Source organism: Microtus oregoni, unplaced genomic scaffold (genome assembly GCF_018167655.1).
Source record: "Microtus oregoni isolate MIOR12 unplaced genomic scaffold, Mior012 000035F_ref0000213, whole genome shotgun sequence".
NCBI classification, from domain to species: Eukaryota; Metazoa; Chordata; class Mammalia; order Rodentia; family Cricetidae; genus Microtus; species Microtus oregoni.
In genome coordinates, this window is record NW_024543094.1 from 27951098 (window position 1) to 27973868 (window position 22771).

The window sequence follows — 22771 nt, forward strand, 5'->3', positions numbered from 1 at the left end:
GATGCCAAGGACCAGCCACACAGTCATACGGCCAGACACGGAGTAAGAAGGAATAAAAAGATACACAGAGGCAAAAGGTAGATGGGATAAATTTAAGAAAGTTGGCTAAAGATAATTCAAGCTAAGGCTGGACATTAATAAGAAAGAATAGCCTCCATGTCATTATTTGGGAGCTGGTTGTCAGAACAGAGAAAGACTTGTTACATGAGAAGAAGGTATCAGAACACCTACTTGTAGCTAATTTTACCTTAAAAAATGAGTCAGGGAGACAGCTCAATTGCTAAGGGTGCTGCACATGTGTCTCCCCATGCACATACTCAATAATCAAATGTACTAAAAAGGGCAAGAAACACAGAATTTACAACACACCAGCAGCCCACATTTAGGCTACACGTGGCAGAACTGGGCACGGTCAGTGGCCCCTCGGCCACCTCTTTGGTGCACTTTGGTAAGAATCTGTTACAGATTGACTGCAATCTGTTCCCCCACAGGGCTGAACATGGATCTGGAATAACCAATCGCTGTGCTTTTTTCCAGGGAAGACTGTTTCTCCCGCTCACAACTCCCTTAGTTGCCTGCAGTTCTCTGCCTAGGGCTGAGGTCTCCTGAGCGTCCCCACTTCCATGTCAGTAGCTACTGGTGTCACCATGCAGGGTCACGGCAGCCCCTTATGTACCTCCTCTCATTCGGTGCACCTGAATGTCTCAGCAAAGCTTTCTAATGAACTCGACACACCACCAAAGGGGTCTCTTCTTCATATAAAAGGTCCAACCAAGTGTGTTCTTCAGTGGCATCTTGTTTTTAAGTTCCAAAAATGGAACTATATTTATTTTAAAGTAGTATTTGGTAATTCCAGCTAAAGGGAAAATAATCCATTCACAACATTCCTCTGAAAACCCATGAAGCTCTTGCAGGAGGAAACAAGCTACATTCTTGTTTATTTCTTAAAAATAGAAAGGGTACAAGAGATTCATATCCATAAATTTTAAAGATTCTGTTTCCCACTGGGAAGCCCCATGCTTCCCAAAGCCGATGCTGAATGGTTCATTCTGCGCCAGCATTTATAGTTTTAAGTGATAATAGAATAAGGCATAATTTGTCATTAGAAGCATCCAAGTAAAATATATACTATCATCTTTACAAAAGGCCCTTTAATTTAATTTTAAACTTTAAAAATAAGAATCAGGGGGTTGAAGAGATGGTTCAGTAGTTAAGAGGACCCAGGTTGGATTGCCAGGACCCACATGGCAGCTCACAGTCATCTACTACTCCAGTTCCGGAACATCATATGTCCTATTCCGACCTCCACAGACCCCTGGCATACATAGACACTCACGCAGACAAACACCATAGATGTAAAAATAAAAACAGAATCAATTAAGGTTCAGATTTAAAGAAATTGTTTTCCAAGGGCTATATTTACATCCTGTATTCAGTTCCTGAAGTGGCAATGACAGTCACCAGGTCGTAGCATGGCACCCTAACAGTGGAGGCGTGAGTGGCGGAGGAACTTTAGAATACAAGCATCACTTTCTCACTGCTTCCTTCCGCTAGCTGGATGTCAGGCTTTGGGAGGGTTGCGGTGTCAGGTGACTAACGTGTTAACACCGGATGATGCAGCCAACACAGCAGGCACACACCAAATCAAACAGCCAAGGCTGACAGGACCACAGACGGCGACAGCATCCAATCTCTGAAAGCAAACATGCACACTCTAATTATGGACCCAACGGGATGTCATGTTAAATTTTCTCAACACTTTCACCTGAATCATCTGAAGGTCAGGTGTAACGGTGAATGGTCAGGCTGGATTACCACCTACAAACTTCTGCCATGGGATGCTCTGGCCCGAGTACAATAAACATCGCATAGGCTTAGACTATTTGACATAAGCCAACATCCTTCTGGAGGCTGGGCACCATCTGCCCAGTAAGCTATCAACTCATGCTGTCCCACCAGCACCACCATCCTGCTTCACCTCCAGCCAGCTGCCAGGCCCTGGGCTTCCAGGAAGGCTTATGCTCAGTCATGCTGTTTACACGTGGAGGTGTAAACAACCACACGAACATGCTTTCTGTTTTAGAGAGCTTGAGCATCTACAGGAGAGCCCAGGAAAACTGTACAGCTACCCTCCAGGAAGCCTCCAGGCTAGGCGGTTTTCTGGAAGAAGAGCCCACACCTCCAGCCTTGACACTCGGTTTTCTGGAAGAAGAGCCCACACCTCCAGCCTTGACACTCCCATAGCACACACATATTCCAATTTTGTGGAGCTGGAGAAAATTCCTATAAATAGACATCTCAGTGTATACAAGTCTGCCTTCCATCACCGTGACAAAATATGTGAAATAATCAACTTCAAAAGAAGAAAGGTTTCCTGGTTCCTGGTTATTTGGCCTGCTACTCTGGGTCTACAGCAGCACGATCAATTGTGAGGGATCATCTCTACCTGGAATCTGGTGGAGAAAACCTATTTCCTCCATAGGGAAAAGAGGGAGCTAAAGAGGAGAAGTTAAGAGAGAAGAATCTGGGGCCACAAACTCTCCTTCTAGGGCATGTCTCCCATTGACCACACCTCCTTATACCAGGCACCATCCACACAGGGCTATAGCTGGTAACACTAGGTCTTCAGAGGTCACAATAGATAAGAGTATAGCTATTCAACTTTGAAATACTTAAAGCAAGACACAGGATGAAGAAGTTAGCCCCATTTTACTCTCATTAAAACTGGAGAAACTTTTTTTAGAATTTGGCAGCACATGTCAAGACCCTGTGTTATTCTCACACCTCAACCAAGTAATTCCCTAGGAGACTGTTCCAGGGAATCAGAGAAAACAAGAATAAATGTTACCCAGACAACAGCAAGATCTGCAACAGCAAAGACTAGAACCACTGGACAGAATAGGAAAACTTTTTTGGCATAAAGCTATGCACTAAATGTTCAAATTTGCAGGGTGTGGTGGCATGCATGTTTGGAAGACAGAGGGGGGTGGATCTCTGTGAGCCAACCTTGTCTAAAAAGCAAGTTCTAGGCTAGCCACAGCTACATCGTGAAATTTTGTCTAAAAAGAAAAACAATTAAAATTTCATTGTGAAAAATATACAAAAGATGGGGAAATAAAGACAGTATAATTTCAAAAACTGAAGAACAAGGATGCTGGGAAGAAAGCGGAACAGCAATCCTGGCTACTGCATGTAGGATAGTTACAGTTAGTGTTCTCTATACTTACAGCTAGATGAACTTCCAAGTTTCTCAGAAAATATCCCACAGAGCAGTACCTCGTGAAACTTAGAGTCTATTCAAACTATGTGAACACACCACTTAAAGACACTTAAGGATACGTCTGCAACACTAAACAACATTCCCATTGGCTAGGGACTAGATCAAATATGCACTAGCATCTTTTAAACCTAAAGAAAAAAAAGCAAGACAAAGGGATGCATTAGCTCCTCTAATCTATTTTTTTCTTTTTAAAATGTCACTTAAGTTTATGGCTCTCTTCCTGCTTTGGCTCAGGGTGGGGCAGGGAGGTGTGCCTCGCTGATTTATCATAATCATTGCTGAAGAGACCTTTCTATGCCAAAGCACTTGGACTTGTTGCCTCGGTGCAGAAAGGACCTAATTTATAACTGGGTTCTGTTCCAAATGTACACTTGCAAGCTGGCTGCAAGGGTGGATTTTGAAGAAGGCAGTGGCTTACCAGCACAGAGGGTCATTCTGGGGCACAGGAATGTAAGGGTAAGAGCATGACCATGAAAGATCTGAATAGTCTCTGCAGTGTGAGATGCTGAGACAACAGACCGGGCAGAAGGGAAAATTCCTAGGGAAATCCAAGGTGCCCACCATAATGAAATCGTTCTCAGGCTGGAGGTGAAGCTTGCTGTAGAGCACTTGTGAAGCACACACACGGCTGTGGTCTCAGCCTCAGGGTTAAACTCTTTAAAAAAAAATTCATGTTTACTGTGTGAAAGTCTCTGCACTTTTTACTGATTCATGTTTAGAGTGTGTCTCCACACTTTCTAGGCAAGGGATCATTTAGACAGCAAGGCCTCCAGTCCATAGAACCAATCATCTAACCAAACATGACTATTTGTTTGGAAGGATGCCGGGCTGGGCACACAGCTGACCACAATAACTTGTAAATGCAAATCCTTCTGCTGTGATGTAATGTGTGTGTTTCCCAAAAGCTTTATATTCTACACACGGGGGGGGGGGGATTTTAGGGAGACCTTTATTAAAATCTATAGAACTCTATCACTAGAATGAAAAATACAAAACAAACAAAAACAACTCTAAAAACATAGTCCAAGACAGAGTGTCTGGGCCATGTGCAGGGGAAAGCCACTGCCAGCTGAGCAAGGTGCTCCATCTGGTCTACCAAGCTCCCTCCTGCCTCTCTGTTGATGTGCTTTGCATCCAGCTACAACTACTTGAGGGCACTAAACAGTGATGGGCCCAAGAGAAACCATGGAAGGAAGGATTCCTGCATCCCAGGCTCCATTCTCAGCTTCCCTATCCTCTACACATGAATGTGAATGTCTAACAAGCATGGGGCAGAGAAGATCTCATATTCCTGCATTTTCTGAAACAGAATCAAATCTGCCAAGAGAATACTGCACGTCTTACTTTTTCCCTTCTTTCCAGCAAAGGCGCCTCTTGAGAGCTTCCTCAGAGATACAGATACTGGTGTGAGGGTTGGTAGTGTCAGCTTGACAACATCTAGACTCGCCAAAAGACATCTCTGGACTAAGGGGAGTGGAAAGACCCATCCCACCCTACGCGCCAGCAGGGCACCTGGTTCAACAGCTCTGTCCGTGGGCTGGGGGCCTGGATGCATAAAAAGGAGGAAGTGAGCTGAGCCCTGGCATTCTTTCTGTCTCCTGAGAGCAGATGTAACATGATCAGCATTACATAGCCTCACATCACTTCCACTTCCCTGCCATGATGGAAAGTACCCCAAAACTATGAGCCAAAATAAAGCCCTCCGTCCTTCAGGTGCTTTGGTTGGGTATTTTGTCAGAGTAACAAAAATGATTACATCTAAGAATATGATTGAAGAGTGCTGGACTCAAGGAAGACAGGGTGAAGTGGGGTGCTGGCAGTGCCTCTGGGCACAGGAGAAAGCCTGCTGGGTTCCTGTAAGCAGGTGAGAGAGAGGGCCTGGCTGGCTAAGGCAGCTCTGGACACACTGTGCACAAAGCAATGCTCAAACCAGCTCCCACGGATTCCCACAGCCAGGGCCTTTATGTGGCACCCTGGGGAACTCACCCGGAGAGTTCACTGGGCTGGGCACCTTCAAAACAAACGACCCTCAAGCAAGCTTATTACAAATGATATTCTGAATAATTACAAACAACCTCAAACTCTGAAAGTAGAAGCGTTTGGCCATTTCCAGACGGGATTCAAGTCATAAATGACCAAGCCTATGGAAACAAATGCAAACAAAAGCTATTTAAACAGCGGTATGCCCTTAAAAAATGGAAATGACTAAACCTATGAACACAGAAGAGGAGGGGCTGGGAGATAGCTCAGTGGTTGAGTGAACTTGCTGCTCTTGAAGGAGACTGGGATTTGATTTTCCAGCACCCACGTGGTGGCTCAGAGTCTGTATCCAGGGGAACTGGCAATCTCTGGCTTTCATGCAGAGCACACACATACATGCAGGCAAAGTACTGTATCACACACAGAAAGCAGTTTTCTTAAGTAGAAGAAATGCTGTGGGATGTCTTTCTGTACACTGTGAATATGTGTTGCTCTCATTAGTTGACAAATACAACTGCTTTGGCCTATGGCAAGGCAAGATAGAACCAGGTGTGAAATACAAGCAGAGATACAGGAGAAGAAGGGTGGAGTCTGGGAGATCCCAGCCAGCCAATGAAGAAGCAAGACATGTAAAAAATAAGGTAAAAGTCAAGAACCACGTGGCAAAACATAGATAAAAAAAGGTTTTAATTTGAATGTAAGAGCTAGTTAATAATAAGCCCGAGCCATCGGTCAAGCATTTATAAGTAATATTAAGTCTCTAAATGGTTATTTGGGAACTGGCTTGTGGGAGAGAAACCTTCAAATTACAGAGAAGCTGATTTGCACCTGAAGAAAGGCTCAGCAGTCCCCGAGCCAGTCATGCTTCTCGCTTCTGCATTTGCTGATTGCCGTGCCTATGCCCCATTTTCTCTAGCTTCCCCACCATGTGAGTTCCAATCCAATTCCCAAGGAATTTCAAGATCCCACTCAAATACCACAAGTCTCCCCAGACAGTGTATGAACCCTCTGCTGCTCTAGACATCTGTGCATCGAGGTGTCTGGGTGACTGGGAGTGCCCTCTCAGGATGACTCTAAGACTTGAGAACGGCCACACCCACTCTGGTAGTGCATAGCTACCCAGCTCTAAAAGCCACAGCGGTTGTCTCTGGGTGTGCACCAAGGCTTAGTCTCATTTTTAATAAACCTGAAACTAGGATTCAGCGTGACTGATTATAATCTAAATGTGCCCAAATCCGGGAGGAGTAAACCTGGCACTGTGTGGGTTCTTGTCTACAAACACCAGGAAAATGAACACACTTGGAGAAAGGGTTCAGAGAAGCTCAAGCTCTGGCTAGGGAGGTGGCTGTGTGGGTAAGAATGCTGGCTGGGAAGGTCAGAGAACTTGAGCCAAATCCACCATTTCCCCATGCCCACATATAGCCAGGTGCAGCCACACGTTCCTGGTATCCCAGGCAGTCTAGTCGGAATGCTGTTTCATGTTCAAGAGAAACCCCTTCTCATCTCAACACAGTGGAGAGCAACAGAGGAAGACTCTCAACCTCCTCCTCTGGCCTCTATGCTTAGGCACGTACATGCCACCCCCCACACACTGTAAAAACTGTGTGCAAAGATTAGAGATTGTAGATTGCAGCACCCCAAGAGAAAGTAACTTGCTTTGAGTCCTGATTTGGGGCGGGGTGCTGGTCAGGCTCCTGGCCCTTAGCATCATGGGTTACTCACCAACTAACTGTACCCCCCACTTTCCTTTAGCTACTCTGATTAGTAACTGTTACATGTCACCAAATACACAAAGAATGAGACACTTCAGTGATCCCCACCAACTTCCTGCCTTACAATCCCCTGTCTGTTTTCCCAGTCAGAATGTGGGCTTGTTCATTAAAAGCAAAGACTTTGCCATTCACCTTTTCTTAAGGCTTTGATCAGCATCTAATATTTAATAAATGGCTAATAAATTTGTGTGGAATAAATAAAAAGACCTTATTCTTAAGAATCTGGTTGAGAGTATTTGTTATGACTCATTGAACACGGAAAGAGTGGAGCTAGTGTCCACATAGAGCCTTCCCCCTCAGTGAAAAGTCAATGCACCTATGAACTCAGAGACCGAGGCAGCATGTACAGCGTCTGCACAGGTTTGCAAGAGATGGAGGTCCTAGAGCTGAGAGAGGCGTACACATGCCCCACCCCTAATCCAGAAGCTATCTCCAATCAATAACCACTTGCAAATGAAAATTTTGTTTTCTCCAAAAGTCTCTCACCGGAGAAACAAACTGATCTTAAGGGTAGGCTAACGTCCAGAGCAGACGGTGACCAGAAAACAAACTCAATAGCATCTTTCGGGGTGCCTGTCTCAGACTGTATCAGGGTCTTTTTTCTAATGTTATATTTTATTTTTACTTTATTTTATTTCCATACACTCTCTCATATGAGCATTCTGCTTTCTCACTTCCTCTCTCTTCTACAGGTTCTTTGTGTATAGTCTATGCCTTCCAGTTCAGTGTTTTTACAGAATTCCTGAACAGGCAGTGAATAGATCTCTGCCCCATACCTCTTTCTTGTGCCTTTTCCTGGGCTCTTTGCCTTCTGAGTCGTTAGTTTGTGTTTTATCATATTATATTTTATTGCCATCTCTCAGAAGCCAGCTTGCTTTCTAATGACAGACAGAAAGGGGATGGGACAGGATGGGAGGGGAGGTAGGAAAGACCTGGGAGTAGAGGGAGGGAAAATCATTATCAGTATATATTATGTGGGAAAAAAATCCACTGAAAATTTCTCCCTTTTATTGAGGGGAGGGGAGACTATTTGTTATGATTTGAATCTGAAACTTTCCCATAGACAATGTTTTGAACACTTGGTCTCCAGCTGGCTGCTATTTTAGGAGATTTCCCAGGCTCTAAAGATGGGGCCTAACTAGAGAAGGTGTGCTGTTCCCAGCTACTTCCTGCTGCTCTCCTTCCTGTGTGCTTGAGGCAAACAGCTGCCCTCTGCTACACACTTGCACTACTATGATGTCTGGCTTAGGCACAGCGGCCAAGCAACTTTGTATCGAATCCTCTGAACTCTTATGCAGTTGTTTTCAATAAGTATGTGATTCAGGCATCCCAAAACCAATGCTATTTCTTGAAAAGGTAATAAAAATTCCTCTCTCCATATAATCAGTAGGAATCCTTGGGTTAGTTCTAAGAGCCTCCTCGTCTCCCTGTCCAATTCTGGGCCTGGACTTAACCAACCACTCTCCTGGAGTTCCCTGTTTAGTAACCCACTCACAAGGCAGTCAGTTGGCTTGGACTGAAAACAAGGAAAGTATTCTGCACTGAAATAAACTAAAATACATGCACACTTAAAGAAACCAAGATGGAGATCTCCTGAGTAAATTGGGAGCATGCGGTCCTTGGGGAAGGATTGAAGGGGGGAAGGGAAAGGCAGGGAGGGGAGCAGAGAAAAATGTAGAACTCAATAAATATCAATTAAAAAATAAAGAAACCAGCCGGGCGGTGGTGGCGCACGCCTTTAATCCCAGCACTCGGGAGGCAGAGGCAGGCGGATCTCTGTGAGTTCGAGGCCAGCCTGGTCTACAAGAGCTAGTGCCAGGACAGGCTCCAAAGCTACAGAGAAACCCTGTCTCGAAAAACTAAAAAAAAAAAAAAAAAAAAAGAAACCAAGATGAATTTTCACCCCAGAATGTTGAAGTTAAGAAGGGGCCTCTAACAGGTCACTAAACAATGGGGGAGGGGCTGGAGCCCAGTCAATGAGGTGCCTACATAAGAATGCAAACTGAGTGAGCCGCGAGGAACAAGCCAGTAAGCGGCCTTCCTCCATGGCCTCTGCTTCCGTTCCTGTCTCCAGGTTCCTGCCTGACTCCCCTCACTGATGGACGGTAAACAACAAGCTAAAATAAACACTTTCCTCTCCAAGTTGCTTGATCACAGAAACAGAAAGCAAACAAGACACCAGGATGGTAGCCCAAGCTTGTAAGCTCCAACTGCAGGGAAAGGAATGGGAGGGGAGAGAGTAGAGCTGGAGAAAGGAGGGGAGGGGAAGAAAGGAAGGGAAGGGTCGTTAAGGCTTCATTTTTTTTTAATTCTGCCAATAGAGTTGTTCCAATCAGCTCTGCTACTAAAAACAAGCAGGCACCTTGAATAAAGTGTTCTCAAATTACCTTCCTAAAGGCATTACAAACAAACAAACAACAACAGGGGGAGCTGCCTGCCAAAGCCATGGTCAAATGTACAAGCAAGTTAGTGACTATCCCCGACTGTGTGGATGGACACAGGGGACAGAGTCTGAACAAGGAGTCCATCAGGATCCCCCTTCCCACATGTTAAAGACTGACAGCCTCCAGGTCAGGAGAATAAATCCACTCCTCCCCCAAAGGAAGCAGCCCAAATTCAAATTACCAAGAAGTCTAAATAGGACAAGTTGTGAGTTTATGTTATTGTATCCAAAGTCCAGAGTTCCCAGAGGCACTGGACAAAAACAATCTTCCATCCTAAGATTCAAGAAATCCTCCCTCAATAACTGTCCGAGGGAAATGGACTGATCACAGTCAAGACGATCAAGTGGGCGTGGCAATAAGGAGCCCCGGGAAGACTCAGCAGAAACAATACACGATAGAGAATAACCACCAGCACCTGGGACAGTGGGGCTGCCACCGTGCCGGGGACTGGACATCTTAGAGGCATGTCTGAAGGCCTCCAGAGAGGTAAGCCACATGGACTAAACTGTGACCGCACTGCAGTGAGACTCTGCTACATAATAACATCACATACTTAGAAACAGCTCAGTCTTCACAGGATTCCAACCTTCGCTTCATCAGCCTTTGAGGAAGTTGCTTCTCTGAACACTGCTCTGTGCATGAGGCAAAGTTCCTGCCTGCTCTGAGAACAGAGGTCTTGTTTGGGTACAGTCCTGTGGTTCCCCACACCTCTTATCTCCACCCTGCAGCAAGTTCCCCCACTCTCAGGACATTGCACAACCAGCTCGGCAGCATGTTCTAATACCGTGCTCAGTCACACCAAACAATCTTCACATGCGACGAGGGCCGAGTGGAAGGGCATGGACGGCCTGCTGTGCCCTCAGCCAACAACAGTGTTCTTCAAATGCCAACTCTGTGTACAAGTGCCTTCTCAGTGCAGAGAGCATAGCTAAGTAGACATGACAAGATATCAGTTGTTCTGCAAATTAGCACTTTATTAAAGAGGGGAGAATGAAACCAACGTACACACCAGTGTCTGTCAAAGAGACAATGAAAGAGCATATGATATTGGAGGGGCTGCTTTAGATTAGTTAGAGAGGCCAGCTGCACAGGAACCATTCGAGAATCTGAGAGGAGAACACTGTAAATGGACCAAGAGGAAATGAACACAGAAGTGCTATGCTTGCTCTGAGCAGTTGTCTAAGGACCAGAAAAACACCAGTGTGGGTGTTCTCATGTGACTGCAAAGCAAAAAAAAAAAACAAGGGAGGGAACCAACGGTGGCAAGGAGGGAAGTGGGGCCAGGCCAGCAAGGCCTTAAGAGACGATATGGCTGGGATACAAAATGTCCCCACACGCTCAAGTGTTTGAAAACTCGATCCCCAGCTGGTGGTGCCTGCTGTTGGGAAGTTGTGGAGCCTTTAGCAGATAAAGGCTAAGATAAAGGCCAAGCCCCATTCTGGTCTAAGTGTGTGTCCCCACCCTGCCTCCCCTCTCTCCTCCCTCTCATCACCTGGAGACACAGCTCCAGGTACACCTGTGAGTGATTATCTATCCAAGATGTGTGCAGGTAGCCTTCCTGCCACCACAGCCATGTCTGTGTGTCTTCTGTGTCTTCTCTGGCAAACTCTGAACCAACATCAATCCTTCCCTTAAATTGCTTGTCATCAGTTTGTTTGTTTGTTTATTTATTTTGGTCACAACAATGAGAAAAGTAATAAAGCAGCCAAAGACAAGAGTCCAGGTTTTGTTCTGAGTGTCGCAGGACACCTCTGGAGGGTTTGACTGAGGAAGTGACAAGCGATCTCGTACACATCAGGAGTTTTTGCCACATATCTAGAGAATCTGGATTCATATGGGAGAATACAGAAGGCTGTGCAAGACGGCACTAACAAGAGCAGCATGCAGGTTCTGCACTCAGAGGAGCCTGAGCACAGAACCGTGAAGAAAAGGACCCTGGAGCTTAATGCTGAGGCATTGGCTTGAACACCTGTGTGGGCAGCGGTCTGTTTACAGAGGTGAAGATACAGGCTTAGTTAGACAAGACTAGAGTGGAGGAGTGGAAGGATGGGGATGTCTGTCAGGGATTCACATGAAGACAACCAGTCAGGAACTGAGCAGAGAGCTCAAGACAGAGAGGGCTGCTGCTCAGCTCCCTTTCTCCATTTGTACTGTCCAGTATCCCAGCCACTACACACACACACACACACACACACACCCCGGGCAGGTCTTCTCCCAGCAATAAACCTGGAAGAGATAAAGCACCACAGACTCGCCCAAAGGCTAACCAGGTGTGCCTGGACCTGTGTCTCCAGGTGATTCTGGATCTCACCAGGTAACAACTGAGATGAACCATCATGGTAGAAAAGAAGGGGCTTGTGATGGATGGGCTGAAGCAAGTTCAGGACAAAGCTAGTTAATGGGTGGGGCACTGCAGCCACCAGGGACAAAGGCAACAGCTTCAGTCATGGTTTTTCAATTTTGAATGTGAAAATGGACAAGATGCAGAGTACATATTAAAGTGAGAGACACCACAGCAGAAGTGTGCTTCTGCTATTGCCTCAAATGAAAATTTCTAGAGTAGTAAGCATCACCCAATGGCTGACGGGGATACGCCTCAGCTACGATGTCCACTAACTACAAAGGGCTACCGAGAAATTGAATTTAAGGTTTATTAACTGAAATCAAGGCAGCAATGTGTGATCAGTACCTACCAAAGTAGGCAGCTCCCAGCATATCTGCGGGCATATTTGCAGACTAGACTGGACAGTGGAAAGACCAATGCTTAGCGGTTTTGTATGTCCAGTGAAGGATTAGCCACTGCGAGAGAAAAAAGAGACACGACTTTAAGTCTATGCTGAGGAAATAGGGGAATTATCTCAGTGCAAAATGCACAATGGAGGGTGGGTGCCACTGGAGACTCACAAAAACTAGCAAGTGACCCTGTCGGTACTGTGACTTTCTCTAAAATCAGCTTCTCAGCTCTTCAAACTGGAGCCCAAACTGTTTTTCCAGCCTTCTGAGGCTTCCCACAACCCGCCCCTTGGTTTTCAATTCTCTTGGCAGAAGATTGCCTGGATATTTTATATCCAGTGTCTCAAAGAAAGGAAGGAAAGAAACCAACAACCTCTGTGTGAGGATAGGGTAGGGTGAGACTAATTTCCACAGGCAATCTGTCCTTCCCATCGGCCTCTGGGGCACACCAAAGAGCCCTGAGGACTTGAAAGCAGAGTGCTCTAGCTGGTGCTTTTCCAGACTATTCACAAAGTGCCTGCTGGTTAAAATGCCCATTGTGCTCCAGGAGGCCCACAACCCAGCAGTTTCTGGGGTGATGTCCAGTATCACTGTTCCATGAGCCCCTGAGTAGGAGGCAAGGCCTCGGGCCCTACAGCCAGAGCCAACTACTTACTTCATTCCTGTTATCTTTGCCAGCTGTTGGCCCCTTGGCCTCACAGACCATGTTTCATCTTTTGTAACTTCCCCCTCAATGTCACCTCTCCTGAAGACTTCTTCAAGTCCCCAAACAGAAGCAGTCATGATCCAGCTCTTGGTTGTTCAGCCCCCATTTCCTACCACCCCGCTTTTCTCTGCTACAGCCATACAGCCTTCCTTGTGAGCTTCTAGGCCTTTGCAGCAGCTGATTCCTCTGGCTGGAGTGGTCTTCCTCTATTTTCATGCCCAAGCTCTTCACCTTCTTTGCGATTGTGCTCAGTGTGATCTTCTTAACAACGCTTATGCCTGCCCACACTGCTCAACAGCCTATGCCCCAGAATCTCCAATACTCCAGATGTGTGTGCATGTGTCTGTCCTGTGTCTGTTTTCCCTGAGGTTATGAGCAGTTTGAAGGTAAAGCCCATAATGTGTTCAATTTGAAGCTAAAGTGCCTTAAAGTGTCTCATTTTCTTTTGAAAAAGGTGAGATATCAATTCAAGCTCATATAATTTATAATAATGAATGTGAATTAAATTTTGACACCTTTAACCACCCAGTCACTAGCGAAGGCATTAAAGATACAAAAATGAACATGATAACAAAGAGATAAAGCAAAGTTAGGGCAAGTGGAAAATTCTAAGATAATAATTCATAACTCACAGATACATAATACCAGATATAATAATAATCTGATACTATGAGCCAGGATGAAGTAACAACTAATTTAACTTATAACCTAATAACTTACCATATCTTAACACTTAGGGTATTTTTTAAATAATAATGGAAATTTAATAAGAACTTAATATGTGCCAGCAACTACTTAGGCATTTTACAAGTACAGTCCAAAACACTGGTGATGATGCAATTTTTCAACCTCCAATGGTATAAGGCATAATCATATACCCATTTCAGTTCTCACTTTCAGGTAATATTAAATAAATTACTTGACAGTCAACACTTTATTTCAACAATATAGACTCTGTCTTACATCATGTGATGTTTGATCTTGGTTTTAACTTGATGAGATCCAGAAACACTTCTGTGAAAGGTCTCTGGGCATGCTTGTATGGATTTATCTTGATTAGACTGAGGCAAGAAGACATATCCACTGTGAGTGGCGTCATTCCCTAGGTTGCAATCTTAGACTATATAAAGAAGTGATCTAGAGAGAAGCATTCATCCCTTTCTGTTTCTGAACCCATACAATGTGATGGATGGATACAACGATTGATGGATACAATGAATACAATATGATAGAGGGATACAATGATGTGATGATTCAATGGATACAATGTGATGAATTGATACAATGGATACAATGTAATGGATGGAAACAATGGATACGATGTGACGAACAACCTTAAGTATCTGCCTCCACAACTTCCTGTTGTGATGGACTACAACCTGGAATAGTGAGCCGAAATAAATATTTGCCAGGGTATTTTACCATAGCAACAGGAAAAATAACCTTGCCTAAATGTAGGCCAGTGCCAGTGTTCTGAACACACTTCAAATAGGTTAGGCTGAGCTAGATGTCCTGAAAGTTAGAGTAGTAAAAGCATCCAGGATATTTTCAATTATGCTAGGGTTATCAGGACATAATCCTACTGCCAGGTCAAGAATACCTATCCTAACATTCCACATCACAATCTCTAGAGTAAGTGTTATCACAAGAGGCTCCAGGCCACAACCTAGCTCCTAACTACTTCCATTTGAAAAACTATTAAGACTTACACTGGAAACACTTAACATGGGGCTGGAATAATAGCTCAACAAATAAAAATCACTTGCCAAGCAAGTCTGACACCTGAGATCAATCCCCTGAGGCCATGTAAAGGTGGGAAGAGAACAACAACTCCCCAAGCTCATCCTCTGCTCTCCACACAAGCCACAGAACACAAGTAATAAATATATACATTTACCTAAAAACCCTCTGAAACTGTGAGGCAGGACAAACCTTTAAAAATTAAAAGAAGAAAGAGACAGACAAATTCATCTTTAGGTAAGTGTGGGGTTAATTTTGACTGTCAGATTTGCTAGTCTAGCAGATGAGTGAGACTATGAAAATATTTCTAGAGAGGATTAAAGCATAAATGCTCTGACATATCCAACAGTTTAACCCTTGAGAGATTCAAGTTTTAAAAGACTTTTGGGAGATGGTATCTGTGGAAGGTAGGGCCTCATTTTAAGAAGTGGGGAACTGGAGCCACACCACTGAAGGGAGTAATTTTGCCTGCGACACATTCCCGTCCTCCCACTCTGCTTCCAGAAGGCCATAAGCTGAGCAGCATCAGTCCCCTGCTCCCAGCACTGCCTCCTCTCAGGCCCAAAGCAACATGACCCAAAAATAAACTTTTCTTGTTTGTAAGTTGTTTCTCTCTGTTTAGGGTGTTGCTTATCAAAGTGACAAGAATTCTGACCAACACAGTAAGTTACTATTCTAAAACTCTTCAACAATGTCTTACATGAATAGATTATACATTTATTCTCTGCCTACATGCTTTCCACAGAAATGACTTTCTCTGTCATGGGAAAAAAAATGATTTTAAACAGTTTTACCCAGTATCAATAGCTCACGATTTGTCTACTCAAGAACAGCTTTTAACACTAGGAACTGTATAGAAAAGATCTAGAAGAAATGATAACAGACTCCTGGGCTTATGGTTAGGGTACAGGGCAAAATCCCACACATACCAGGCACTCAACCATGCAGTTCATGGATTCAACCTATTTGAGTTCTCTGGCTCAGCATCCGGCCCACTGCTAACTGCACAGCTTCACTTATACCACCATGTTCTCCGCTAGGCTCCCTGAATCCCTGCATGGTCCATGGACAGAATGCAGTAACTATGAACCCAACAGGATTCATTTAGGAGTATTATTTTAAGAGTAGGAGCTGGGCTTCTTCTATCTCACTACCATGGGACCCCATGGAGCAATAAAGGAAAGAAATGGTAATAAAAGCACACATAGAGACCTTAGCTAATAGGCTCTAATAATAATCTAGGAAAAAGGAAAATAAAGTCAACAAAGATGAACAAGAAATAAAAAACAGAAGCATGAGATGTAAAGCCGGGTGGTGGTGGCACACGCCTTTAATCCCAGCACTTGGGAAACAGAGGCAGAGGCAGGCAGATCAGAGTTTGAGGTGAGTTCGAGGTCAGCCTGGTCTACAAGAGCTAGTTCCAAGACAGGTTCTAAAACTACAGCAAAACCCTGTCTCAAAAAAAAAAAAAAAAAAAAGAACGAGATGTAGTCAAAGAAAATACATTTCTAAATTGGATAGCATTTCTCACCTTCCACTCCTAATCTTCCTAAAAGAGAATTCTTTACTCATCCACAACTTTGATACTTAATCTTTCTATCTCTCTTTCTTCCTCCATCCCTGAAGCAATAACCCTCAAAAAGCACATTCACAACCCTGTATTATCTGGAACAGCCTCACTCAGTTGTTTCTTATTTCCTCTTTTTTCTTCCTCTGTCCTGCTCTCAAAGCCAAGCCCCACCATTCTCCTTCCCCTTTTGAGATCTAATTTACCTTTTGGTAGTTAATCTTCATTGTCAACAAGACAAGATTTTGAATCACAATGGAAACATATTTTGGGTTGTGTCTACGAGAGTATTTCCAGGAAGGTTTAACTGAGCAGAGAACATCTACCCTGAATGTAGACAGCACTAAACCAGACTCAATCAAAATGGAGAAAGAGCTAGCTGAACATCAACATCAATTTCTCTTAAGCCTTGACTGCAGATTTGATCTCTCCCTCATGTTCCTGCTACCATGGCTGCCCTGCCATGCTATGGTGTTGCCTCAAACTGTGAGCCAAACATGCAATCCCTTAAATCGCTTTTGTCATGAATTTTATCACATCAATGAGAACAGTAAATAATACAATCCTTGCCGGCTGTCTTAGTCACTTTTCTATTGCTGTGAAGACATTTCTATGTTTAATGTCCTTCCTTCTGCTGCCTTGCTTCACAAAGTACGGCCCAGAGAGACTCAAACCATTAGCATCACCTCAGATCATACCAAAGGTGAAAGACTCAGCTGTCATCCTCACCAGACCTGCCGAATCAGTAGCTGGAAAGCCACAAGTGAGCTTGGGATTTATAGGCACAATAAATTTGGAAAACAGTTGATCTACTGCTTAGTAATATGTTACCAACTTGACTGCATCCAAATTTGGTACTGATTCCTTGTCACACACCACTAGGTCTCTAATAGATTGTTTCATTTCACCTTCAAAATAGCACCTTGAGGTAGTCATCATTATCTCCATGTTAAGAATGCACAAACTGAGGCTCAGGTGGATAAACTAACTGCTCAAAGACCCATGAACAAACAACGAAGCAGGAATTGAACCTGCTCAACTTGACCACAAATCATCCTGGCCAAACTGCACCAACTCATGTCAATGTGAATTTATATTTTTCAAGTGCATGCTGGCAGAACTAACTTCTCACGACTGCCGCCTGCTCTGTCAACTTAACAGAGATTTTGTTGGTTATTGCAGTTCTTGCTGGCAGTCTTTCTAAGGCACAGCAGCTCATTCTGCCTTGGGGCAGCATTTTGCATACTAAAGAGGTGCTAAGGTGTTTGATTAATGGAGAAGGAAGCTGTAGACCACCGCCTCAGTAGGAAACTCCAGGATGGTGTAAAGGGGAAAGAACCAGTGTGGGGCTAGTTCCGGAATGCGTGGCTAGTCGGGGATCCACTGGGTGAGTCTACTTGATATCTAGCTACTTTAGATTTTAATTGCCTCATTATGTTATTTTCAGTCATTATCATTCCATAGTAATCCAAATCACTTTTACACCTAGACTCCTCCTTCTTTTGTCTATATCCAAACATAAACCCAGAAGAAATTACATTTCTGGAATACAATATTATCTACCTCCAGGCCCTACCTTACTGCGAAGACAGTGCATGTTTCAGACTCTCCAAATCATACATGACAAGGCATGCTGTCCTAAGATTGGCACGTATAGATTCCGACAGCCATCAAGATCAACGCTAACTTTATTATTCCAGGGAAGATGTCTGCCTCACACTGATGCTCCCCCCCACCCCCACCAGCTCGTAGAACTCTCTCTGGGGAACTCTTCTTTCCTTTACACTTTACAACTTAGTCCACGAGGAAACTGCCACTGTCTGCACCCAGACAAGTCAAGATGATTGGTGGTATTCTGAGGCCTAAACTGGAGACAGAAAGCCCTTGTGGGGAGCAGAAATGACAAGCTGAAATTAGGAACTCTTCAGTTCCCACACCCATGGAGTTCCTCAGCAGCTATGAACAGGGAAAGGTAAGTAAGTCAGATGGCAAAGTCAGACGGTAGCAAAGTACCTGGTTCTTCCCATGCTCTGGTTCCCACCCTCCCCTCCACTGTGACTATCTCCAAAGTTACCATCATACTTAAGCCTTCTCCTGTAACCTATGGCGTTTCTATGGCTTGAAGCCACAAAACTTTAATATCAACAAAGTGGCTATTTCTAAAAACAATATTTGTTTTACATGTTTCTCTATACAGTGTCTTCCTTCTTATATCTAAATAAGGTTGGAAATACTAATCCAAATAGCTCACATTTCACAGTGTATAAAAATCTTTTAGAATATCTATTTAAAACAAGTCTTGGCGCACAGCATTCAACATACTCCCTACACTATTAAAATCCCATTTTAAGAAGCTAACTGCCTGATCATTTTTAGTTTAATTTCAAACATAACAAGATAAAACTGCCTTCCTAAGTCATCTTTTTCTTTATGTATTCAATTATATTCTCTGCTTAAAATAAAAGTTGGCACAGATCCACTCCCTGATGGAGATTTTAGGTTAGAAAGCACTTACATATCAAATTAAGCGTACAATGGCAGGTTTATTCTCCACACTGTGCATCGTCCAAATCAAGATTTTCATTTCCACTACAATGGACTTGAAGGTTTTGGCCTCAATTGCAAGTTTCTACATTTCAATCAAATAGACTTTGACTCAAGAGATGGCAATGAACTCAGCTACAATCAACCTGGCACACTCCATGCAGCCTTCTAAAACCACCACAGACTTGTCTTCCAGTCAGGCTTTGAAACATCCCCAAAAGCCTGCTGCACAATCTGGGACTCCTAATATGATGCTATTCGACCATTACCTGGAAAAACAGTTAAACTGTCAACTTAAAAAACAAAAACAAAAATTTGCATCCCATTTCCCAGGTATAAACATTGATCCCCAAAACTGGCTAATATGTCAAGGTGAATAGTCACAGTTAAAGACAGAATTCAGCCAGGTAGTGATGGCACATCTTTAATCCCTGCACTCAGAGGCAGAGCGAGGCAAATCTCTGAGTTCTGAGTTCAAGACCAGCCTAGTCAACAGTGCAAGTTCCAGAACAGTGTGGGCTACTCAGAAACCTTGTCTTGAGAAGCCAAATAAATGAATAGAATTCAAACAGACTCAAAGAGCTTTTTGCTATAGCATACAGAAGAGGCCCAATCCTACCACAAAATGTTCACGTGATAAAAATGTATGGTTTCCCTTCAGTGCTCCAAATTTATGGTTACTTTAAATATCCAATTAAAAGTCTGATGAAATTTTAAAAACAAATTACATTATAAAATTGTCCCCGCTAATCCTAGAACCACAGGGGAAAGGCTCTGATTTGAATTACCAGCCTCTCTGCCACGCTTTCTCAAATGTCCCCATTTATACACATGTTCATTATTGATAATGTGGACTTACTTATTCTAATATTATACTATAAACTTTGGTGCACAGCAAAGCATGATAAAACATCTTTCTGGCACCAATAATCATTTGCTAAAATAAAACCAACCAAAAATGCATGCCTTCCAAGTATGCGAGTTTTATTATTTTTTAAATAATACATTGCTAGAAGATGAAGAAACAAAACTTTCTTGTCAACCCATGCTCCAAAAAAAAAAAAAAAAAAAAAAGACACATGGGCATTGATGAGAGATGCATTTTAGCAACTCTCTCCACTGTGGCAGGCTCTGCATGCGCTGGTATGTGTTGCATTAATAACATGCTTACATGATACACTATTCTGCTGGTGCATATTCTTAGAATTAATTAGAAACTGTTCTTGAGAGCAGCAGAAAGTAAGTCTACATGTCCTGCCATCATTCCCTCAGTATTTTCTAAGTAGAACAACTGGAAAACAAATGTAGCAACTCAAAATAAACACAAGGTAGCAACCCAACTGTTACGCATATGCCCAAAGACAACTTTTTTTTTTTTTTTGGTTTTTCGAGACAGGGTTTCTCTGTGGCTTTGGAGCCTGTCCTGGAACTAGCTTGGTAGACCAGGCTGGTCAAAGACAACTTTTTTTAAGTGGACTGGAATTCTGACTAATTCCCAAATAGCTACTCTTTTCCCCCAGCAGCATAATGTTGAGACTACTTTACTATATTAAACTTGATCACACACACACACACACACACACACCTTACCAAAACACCAGAACTCCTTAGGAAGGAACGAACCCATAAACACGGGTCCACAGCCAGCAACCTACTTGTATTTATAGGGCCCCATTGCAGTAATTTGGGAGCTGCAAATAGCAACGGAAATAGAAAAATAACTTTACAAAAGCAAGCATAACTAAATTATAGGCTTATTACAACGGAAAACTGTAACTTCATTATCTGTAATAAAACTGGGTGGTGGGGGGGGGGGGTGCATTGGTGTCTGCTGTTTTAACAGTTGAAATTCCTAACAGCTAAAGAAGTCAGGAAGTTAAAGAGAACTTCAGTAGACCAGGCAGTAAACCGGTAGGAAATAACCATTTCTCAACTTTTTAAATCATTCCAGGCAAACACAATCATCTTTATACCGTTTCACCTCTCTCCAGCTCCGCTTGGGAAAGAAAGTACAAATAAAAGATATGGAGCCATTTTAAACAACTCCGTTAATTTGAGAGTGTAAGAACTCACGCTGGCTTTCTGTCATTTCCATTACACTGAAAAGGACACCTGGGCATCCACCGAAATCAAAAGCAGGGCAGCAGGCTCAAGCTCTGCCTCCCAAGCTGGCTGACTGCAGTGGGTAAGGTCACGGTCAAAATTCACAGGCTCATTGAAACTTCACGGCTCAGCCAACAGCGCCTATCATGTTTCTTGATCCCATCTAAGTAGATTAAAGCTGCTGGAGCAGTGTAGCTGTCAGATCAGCAGGAGGCTATTTCAGCCCCTCACACCGCAGTCTGCAGAGTCCGCAGCCGCGCGCCTTCCGCCACCCCTGGCTGTGCGCTAGGCTAACCTTCCCAACGCGCTTCCCTCCAGCCTTTTAAACAACCCTTCAAACGGACGTAATTAACTCTAGACCCCCTCCAACCCGCGCCCGCCGGGTCCCCCTCCGTCTGTCACCACCCTGGCTGCCCTTCCGCAGTCGGTGACTTCTGCCTGGCTCTCGGAGGGGGGGGGGGGGACTCCCCGCCAGGAGATTTGGAGCGGGCACAGCGGCCGGGCGATGCGGGAAAAGGACGAAGATGCTCAGCATCAGGGCCATATTTACGTTGCCGTTTTCCATTGCAAAAAAATAAAAAATAAAATTCCTCATTGAGTCCGATAATACTGCCATTAAAGGAAAAAAAGAAAGCTACGCTCTCAAGCTGCCGCCCAAAATCTTCTGGTTCACTCCAGTCCTCCCGCGGGAAGCTCCGGACGCTCCCTGACAGGGAGGGACAGGTACACCTGCCCGCTGGCCCAGGACACGCGGGCCTATCGGTCCGGAGAGGGGAGCGATCGCTCGAACTGGGCCCTGAGCATTCGCCCGCCGGGGCTAACAGCTGAGGCGGAGTCGGTCCCCGCACAAACTTCCCACTTCCCAGGCAGCGGGCACCGACCAGCGGGAGGACGGATGCGGGGCAGCACAGGCGCGGGGAGGCTCAGAAGCACATGGAACGCTTCTCATCCCGCACCCATCCTCGGTTTCAAAGGTGGCGCAAGCCGCACCGGAGGAACCCAGGGAGTGGACGCATGTCGTGGGGTTAGGGGCACCCGGAGAGGCGAGCAGCCGGAGGGCCCGGGACCGGCCGAGCCAACCGGCCAGAGGTCCCCGCCCTGCCACCACTGTAGCTGCAAGAGAAGCCGAGCTGGGAAGGCTGAGCCCGCGGAGCAAGAGGAGCGCGCCGCAGAGCAGACTTACCGAGTGGTTGACCCCCCACATGAGCACACTGAGCAGCGGGTCGCTGGCCCGGAACAGCTTCACTTTCTGAGCCACAAAGTGCTTCTTCTTGGTCTTGGTCTTGCTCGCCAGGACGGAGGACCCCAGGTTGCCGGGGGTCGCCATGGCCGCAGTCTCGGTCCCCTCCACTGCCTCGCCGCCAAGGCCGGGGACCCGCCCTCCCTACACGCCGGCCCGGGGAGGCAGCCGCATCCCCTGGGGCAGCCGCCGCTGCGCCACTGCTCCAGCCCCGCTCCGCCCGCGCTCGGTCCTGGGCGCTCGCTCCGCCCGCTCCGCGCGCTCAGCCGCCTAAGCTGCAGCTGCGCTCGCCTCGCGCCCCCGCCCGGCTCCCGCCCGCCGCGGCTCCGCGCACAGCCCGCGGCTGGTCCAGGCGGGCTGGCGGCTTCCGCGTTGGGCGCCGGCGTCATGACGCAGAGGCGGGCGGGGCAGCGGCGCCGACGGGCGGGGCGGGTGCGGATGCGGATGCCGGACCGTTAGGCTGTTCTCTGCTCTACCACACCGGCGCCAGGCGAGTTTCCCTGGACGGCCACGACTGACCCTCAGCGGAGATTGCTAGGGAGTGCGGGCACTCACGCAAGCATCCCTCCCTTGGTCCTAGGAGGAGCGAGGAAAGGATACGGAGTGGAGGGAACCCCGAGGAGGGAACCCCCAGTTGCGTGGGCCAGGGGCAGGCAGGAATA

The 22771-nt window shown here is 45.3% G+C and overlaps 1 protein-coding gene across 3 annotated transcripts in view; it reads right to left on the bottom strand.

Annotated features, from left to right (window-relative positions):
- LOC121432712 (phosphatidylinositol 5-phosphate 4-kinase type-2 alpha) overlaps nt 1–22434 on the bottom strand; it is a 154937-nt gene extending 132503 nt beyond the window's left edge. For 2 of the 3 annotated variants that reach the window (XM_041630857.1, XM_041630856.1), the window contains exon 1: nt 22053–22434. In XM_041630857.1, coding sequence (XP_041486791.1) covers nt 22053–22196 — 144 coding nt within the window. In that variant the 5' untranslated portion in view covers nt 22197–22434. The remainder of the gene's footprint in view (nt 1–22052) is intronic. The other variant, XM_041630858.1, reaches the window with a different exon arrangement.
- Nucleotides 22435–22771: the final 337 nt, after the last annotated feature.